The sequence below is a fragment of the Gobio gobio genome (genome assembly GCF_949357685.1).
Source record: "Gobio gobio genome assembly, chromosome: 4".
In the NCBI taxonomy this organism is placed as follows: Eukaryota; Metazoa; Chordata; class Actinopteri; order Cypriniformes; family Gobionidae; genus Gobio; species Gobio gobio.
This window is the reverse complement of record NC_137100.1, coordinates 10,433,262-10,440,941: the sequence shown is the minus strand read 5'-3', so window position 1 is coordinate 10,440,941 and position 7,680 is coordinate 10,433,262. Positions and strand designations below refer to the sequence as shown.

Here is a 7,680-nt window from a genome sequence, read left to right as displayed (position 1 = left end):
GGTCTCTTTACATAGCTATGTTGATGGTCAGTCAGAGAGCAATCAGTCCCAAAAACATTATTTTGTCTCCATTCATACACAAATACGGCATTAATGGCCGACTGTTTAGACAGCAGTTAGCCTCCAAAAACAATCTTTTGTCTCCATACATATATACATTCCTTTGATGTTCAGCCATACAGACAAAAGACTTTTGCATTTTAATAAAACTATACTTTTTTCCCCCTTTACAAATAAGCTCAATATATTCTGTAATGATAGCCTATACAGTACAGCACACAGTGTGGGGGCCAGATACGGCCTCATTTGACCTTTGCTGCCGCCAAAACTGAGCCATATGTCCCATAGTTGGCCCAGATGAGGCCCGGATTTGCCATCTGGGGCCAGTTTTATAAATGACGAGTCTTTTTTGGATTATATTACTATTATTTCACAGCATGTATGAAGACTTCTGAAAGAGCGAAATAAACTGCTGAGAGTTTTCACAAATCTGTTTGTCTGAAAAGACAATATATATATATATATATATATATATATATATATATATATATATATATATATATATTAAAAAAATTCTTCCCAATTTCGGTTAAAAGAAATACATAAATGAAGAAGAAAGCAAAAATATGAAATGCCTAGAATTTATTTTTACTGAGCATTTCACTATAAGGTTTTTATTTTATTTTTACAAATTAAAATTTTCACCTGAGATTTGGAGCCAAAAATATTTTAGAAAGTCGGCAGCATCATTATTTTATTTTTAAACAGAGATTGGTAAGTCTATTAGTAAAATCTGATGACGTTAGCTATCTTTATTGCATTATATAATAAGGGTGACAGTTCAAAAATGGGACAAAAGCTCATTTTTTGCCCCCAATTTGCATGACTGTAACTCAATAAGTATTAAAGTTATCTTCATATTTTGTATTTTATATGTCTATGGTCGAAGTCGTCTGTATCCGGTGTAACATCTATGTGGTTCCGATCGTACACATGCTTTTCGTTTGTTGGTTCCGCGCTTCATTTTGTTTTTCCGGGTGCATCTTCCAGCGTCCGACCAAGCTGTGGCAGAAACCGCATCTTCCATCTCCCCACCGGGAAGAGCTCCAATAACAACCAAATATTAATCGCTCCGATTCTTACATCCCTTGTGCGTATCTATGTTTTTGTGTTTCTATCAATTGTTTGCATTATCATTTAGACAGGACAGTTGCCTGTATTTCAGTCGATAAAATCCTGCTTCCAAGGTTTTCACTAGCTTAGCATAGCTGGATGATTTTGGGTCACGCCCAATTAATAAACTTAACAGTCATTACATTTGTGAGGTGCAGCTGCAAATATTATTTCTGACATATAAGCTTTATTATTTAATGTCTTGTTACTGTGGCTATGTTACTGTGTTGCTGTCTGTTCATGTAGTAAGTGATCTACATAACTGTCCCTGATGGTTTCCTGTGTAAATTGGGAATTACAGACATTTTTCTAATTTTTACCTGTTTTCTAATTTCATGATCGTTAATGAAAATGACTAGTTGGCAATCAAATATATTTTGAGATTATATTATTTTTGATTGTTAAAATGTGCTTTATATTTACTTCAAACGATTTCCTTCTCTTCAGACCTGAGAAGCTGTCAGAATGACTGACTCCAAGTATTTTACCACCAACAAAAAAGGCAAGTAAATTTAAGATCTCCTTAAATATGTTAATTTAGGTTATGGGATGATTTGAAATGATTTAAAACCCCCTAACAATTTACTCACAGTGTTATGCTGCCTTCACGTGCTATCGGAATTATCGTAAATACGAGTTTCCTAGGTAAAAATTGCATATGAACGCCCTCTGATGTCGTGTTTACCACTGGGAAGTTCGGAAATAATTTTGATACCCCAATTCCCGAGATGGGCGTGTCATAAGCGTTAAACATGGTGGCGGGAGCTGGACTGCTGTGGCAGGTGTGGTTTTATTGTTGTTTTTTTTCCAAAACAGCTTGGTCGTCTTGTCTTGACATTAACGTAGTACATATTTACATGTAAGAGTAATCATATGAAGTGTATTGTATGTTTGGTACACAGCGAAAATAGCCTTCATTTGACTGAAATTACAGAATCAGCAGAAAGCGGACTATCTGTAATGTTTATATGGTTGTCGGTGCATGGGAGACTACAAATGATGATGGTTTTAATAAGATTTTCCCAATAAATAGGCAAGAATAACCTGGTGTCCACCATGATTCCTGTTCACTCCGACAACAAAGCACTTGAATGCAACAAGCTCGTAATCACGACTTCTAAAGTGGGAATTAGGAAATTTCCGATAGCACGTGAAGGCAGCATAAGACCTACGGTTGTGAGTCATGGTATAGTCTAGTGGAGTAATTTTGTAGTATGCATAAGGGCCAGATTCCAATCCTGATATAATAAAATATATATTTTTTAATAATGAACCAAGTAAAATTGCAAATGAACTCCACTGCCAGTGATCGCCCTTCATTTTTATGTATAGAAAACAGCAGAACTGACATTTTGATTACAATCTGTTTCATGGGAAAAAAAAGAAATAATTATGTCTAATAAATCTATACTTCACTGTAATAATTATGTACTTTCAAATTATGAAGCAAGAACATACATTATTAATGCCTACTGTTGAATATTAAAAATTCCAGAATATTTAATAATATAATATGAAAAATATTAGAAGGCATGCATCAATTCAGCCTTCCATGTATTCTGTAGTTTATATATAGAAACTTATAGAAACAAATTAATTTTAACCGATCAGCATTGGACACCACAAGGCTAATCTGCACCTTATCTTTGTGTTCGAGCATTTTGTGAATCAGAGGCTGTTTTCTGTAGTTCTTTTAAATTCACCACACTTGGAAACAAAATGCTGACGTTTAATGGATATATAGGCTTAATACATATCTCACATAAATACTAAAACTGTTGTGTTTTGACAATTAAATATTTTGTAAAACTTTGGACAGATTTCCCCAACCAATAGCACACCACAACTCCATGGTCAAAATAACGCTCCTTGACTACATATTTTGGCTTCAAAAGGCAACTACTTTGGCGCACTAATTATTTCATACCTACAATAATCATGGAACTTAAAGGTGCACTAAGAAACTTTTTTTCAATAAAATATCCAAAAACCACTAGTGCCATATATTTTGTTCAGTTGAGTACTTACAATATCCCAAATGTTTCCAACTATTTGTAAATCATGAGAAAATTACCCAGGGAACCGGGACGTGTGAAGGAGTCGCCTGTCAATTGCGTCATATCAGCGTTACCCTCGGTTTACGGTTTTATTTTGCAGAAACGCTTTACTCTCACTGCAGTGTGAACAAGTGTCCTAGCAGCCGCCGAGCGAACACACAGAGTAACGTCATTACATCATTTTCAACACACTCAAATGTATCTAATATGATAAACAGAGCTGCGTTACCTCATACTCATGACGGAAAAGTGCAAATGGCGCCGGCGAGTGTGGCATAATAAAAGTCCGCAGCCGTGGATCATCCAGGGAATGACACACAGTATTGAGAATTAATGGTTCATTAACTTTTATTGTTGTCATTTTAATAAATTCAGCATTTCAAAAAATGTTTGTCTTGTGGACTATATGTAAATATATCTTATTCAGGACAGTACTAATTAAAAAATAACATGCATTTTGTATGATCTCTTTTATTTAGTTAAAATTATTCCCATTTTCACAGATTCTGCAAGGGATTATGTAAACACAAACTTTTATTTTGGATGTGATTAATCGCAATGAATCTATTTGATAGCACTAATTAATTTTCAACTAGAGTGTAAAATAATTGTGAATTTAAAGTGCCCCTATTTTTGTTTCGGAGGTCTTCTACAACAGGGTTACATGCATCCAAGGTCCAAAAACACTTTAATTTTCATTATGCATTGCAGCCTCACTTCTTTTCTCACAGTGTCTGAAATGGCTCGATCAAGGATCCGGTCTTTAAACCCCTCCTTTTTGAGAGCTTCCTCTGCTCTGATTGGTCGGATAGACCAGTGATTGGTCTACTGCTTACAGCACTTGTCGGAAATAAAACGGCCATTACCATATCTGAATTTCAGCTCCTGAGGTTCCTCAGCACAGTGAAATTAACTGCAAAGATGGCGGTTTTACCATATCAAAACCATATTTGAGCCCGAGCCCTTATCCTTTGGAAGTAGATGCAAAGTGGATCTGCTTTCGTAGCACAAAAAAAGTCTTCTCAACATGTCAACAACATGAAACCAACTTTTCCAGGCCTCAGCTACAACTACAGTGTTTGAGGGTCAAAGTAGACATTGTTTGCATGCCGTTAGCTGGCATTATGCAAATTTGTTACAAACCTATGTAGGTTTGAACAGGGAGGAAGGCTGGAATTATTGCCCACTCATTTAAGGCAGTTCAGAATCAGTTCTTTCTTTTGAAAGACAGTAACTCCATTTATTGTGCACTTTGATTTTTGAAACCTTACAGACCTTTTACATTCACAAACAGCTTTATAGCACACTACGGGAAAGGTAATATCCGAAAAAAGCATAATCGGGGGAACTTTAATGCTTCTGTTGTGTTTTGTTGTATCAGCATCAGCATCAGCCTTTAAAACCTCAGATCAGATGACCACTAATCATGTTACTCTCCGTTTCAGGTGAAATCTTTGAGCTGAAGGCCGAGCTGAACAATGAGAAGAAGGAGAAGAGGAAAGAGGCAGTGAAGAAAGTCATTGCAGCCATGACAGTGGGCAAGGATGTCAGGTGCTTCGGCTCATTTATCACCATTACACAATCAAAGATAATCTCTCACTTCCCACAATATGTAAAAGATAATTCATTTGAATTAAAGAGCACCTATCATGGCATTTAAAATGTTCCAAATATTGTTTTAGAAGTCCCCAACAACAGTTTTGCATGCATGCAATGACAAAAAAGACTTTAGTTTTCTTATAATATGCATTTATTTTTACCTGTTTTGACAGCGATTCTCAAATGATTCCTTTAGTGATTCACTTTTCAAAACCCCGCCTTTACGTGATGCTAATCTGCGGTGATTGGTCCGATGACCCAGTCAGTTGTGATTGGTTTAGTCTGTGCAGATATTTTCGGAAACGGAACGCCCATCAAAGTCTTATAGTGACAGTAATTTGTTAATATGTGTCAGGAGTTATGAATATGAAAACCGCGTCGGTACTGTTTGATTGTAATATGAGCCTCAGCTGATCTCATTCATAAAAAAACTCCTCTATTCTCCTCACGAAGACTCGCGACAAATCAACATCCCTCAGGGCTTTTAGTTCAAAAGTGTGCAGATGAGGAGACATATTGATAGATTCTCATATGTCTGTGTCAAATTTCTAAACAGAGGAGTATTTTTTATTCAATACTTCCTCAAAATGGGCAGTTATAGCCTAATCATGAGCGATTGAGTCTCTTATGTGTTGTTTTCAATTCATACTGGCAGCCGGAGGGCGCTCTGTGCACATGTAGTCCATGTATGGTACAGACAGACGAAGAAGAACCATGTGCCATAATAGAAGTCCATAATAAAAGCTTCCTGAGATCGCGAAACATACATTTGACGACTAATAAACACACAATCGCGACGATGTATGGTTTGTCTTCAAGCCACTTAGTCTTCAAATGCTCATCCTTGGGCAGATGAAAGAAGTTTGCTTTTGAGTGGCACTTCAGAACACAGCGTCTCGTCGCCATGATGTTTTCTAGTTTTCACTGGCGTCTTGGAGCGCAATAAGTCGACGTATCGTATTCAAATAACTTGACAAGTTGACGTCATCTAGTCAGAGAAAAAGCTTCGGTCTTCTAACGATTCTTAAAAATGACTCCGAGTCGACTCTTACTTTTGAAAGAAAATAACTATATATACGGTGCACTGTCATATTTCAAGCTATCACAGGATGTTTTTGTTCACTTAGATCTATGTTACACACTACATGAAAGGTACATTTCAAAATTCCATGATAGGTGCTCTTTAAGCTAATATCTTTTCACTGCTTCTTTAGTTCCTTGTTTCCAGATGTGGTAAACTGCATGCAGACCGATAACCTGGAGCTGAAGAAACTGGTTTACCTGTACCTTATGAACTACGCCAAGAGTCAACCTGACATGGCCATCATGGCCGTTAACAGCTTTGTAAAGGTAAGACTTGCTGGCAATAGTTAAGTTTGGAACCAACCGATCAGACGCTATGTTTACATGGACACTTTTTGCTCCAATCTGAATGAAATCCGAACATAGTGCAGGGCTCCACGGTTGCATTTGCGACCAAAAATATTAATTTGCGAGTGATATTTTTGCTAAGATCGCCACTGGCGATCATATAAATTGAAATGTTATGATTAAGAAATTGTGTGCCTTTTTACCTGCATGTTCTGTGACGAGTAGCCCATCACACCTTTTGTTGTGTTGACGTAATAACATATGATACGCAGAAAAGTTGCAGTGGAAAAAAACCTCACTGAGTTCGAGCGCCAAAATACGAACGGAGACAGCAAGGATCAGCTTTCCATGTCAGAAACGCATGTCAAAACGAAAAATTGCAGGTTTTTTCAAATTCCTCGTCTCTATTGAGCAACAACACTGACGACTGTGCCAGCATGAGAGAGATAGAAAGCGACGGAGATGTGTCAATGAATGAACATCCAAGTACGTTACTGTAAAAGTGCAGAAAGGCAGTGTCTATTTCGTGCACACAACGTGGATAAACTACAACTGATAAACATGACAGCTGTGTGGACACTAATCGTTAACTGATTGATACTGATATGGATTCCCAATATCTTTTAATCTTTGCTGTTTTCTGTTACTGCCTGAACTTCTTATTTTGTGTAGTGCAGCTATCCATAATCATAGTAAGATTTGTACTTAATTGTCACCTTTAATATGTCACTTTTAATGTGTTTGTTAATTTTATCACAAAATACAATCAATAAATGTTGTTTTGGCGCTCTTTAATGTGGCCTGACAGATCGCCCAATCATCATTTCGACCTTGGAAGGAGCTTGTATATCATTATCATATCATATATCATATCATATCATATCATATCATATCATATCATATCATATATCAATCATATCAAATCATATCAAATCATATATCATATCATATATCATATCATATACTGGATCATATCAAATCATATCATGTATCATATAAAATCATATATATCAATCATATATCAATCATATCATGTAATGTCAAATTTACCTCAGAAAAAAACATTCAATGCTCATAAACTCGTTAGTCAGCTAGAAAAATAGCTATAGAAAAAAGCATTTTGCTACATATATGCAGTGCATATCACTATATCACGATTCATGCACTATAATCCTTATATTTTTACTTAACCAATTGTCTACATGAGAAGGAATGGAAGGAGCTAAAAATGAAATTAAACACACCGCCCATATAATTGCATGTGAAGAGCTGCCTTTCACCCAATTTATCAAACTATTTATCGGTCTTTCACTAAACTACTCATTGGCCAAGTGATGCTGACATTATTATGGTCTGTGACACTGGTTCAGATTCTGTGTAAAGAATGATAATTTGTGACTCAAAACAAGGCGTCTGAGGATAAGAGTCCGAAACAAGGACTGGTGGGAAGTCACAGAAGATGAGTGGAAAGAGAACTTCA

At 36.3% G+C, this 7,680-nt stretch overlaps 1 protein-coding gene across 1 annotated transcript in view; it reads left to right on the top strand.

The window, feature by feature from the left end:
* The first annotated feature begins 1,006 nt into the window (after window positions 1-1,006).
* The window catches only part of ap2b1 (adaptor related protein complex 2 subunit beta 1), a 72,993-nt gene continuing 66,319 nt past the window's right edge, over window positions 1,007-7,680 (top strand). Inside the window, exons 1-4 of the mRNA XM_079815977.1 lie at window positions 1,007-1,150; window positions 1,621-1,675; window positions 4,676-4,781; window positions 6,044-6,179. Of these exons, the coding sequence (XP_079672103.1) occupies window positions 1,639-1,675; window positions 4,676-4,781; window positions 6,044-6,179 (279 nt within the window). The 5' untranslated portion in view covers window positions 1,007-1,150; window positions 1,621-1,638. The remainder of the gene's footprint in view (window positions 1,151-1,620; window positions 1,676-4,675; window positions 4,782-6,043; window positions 6,180-7,680) is intronic.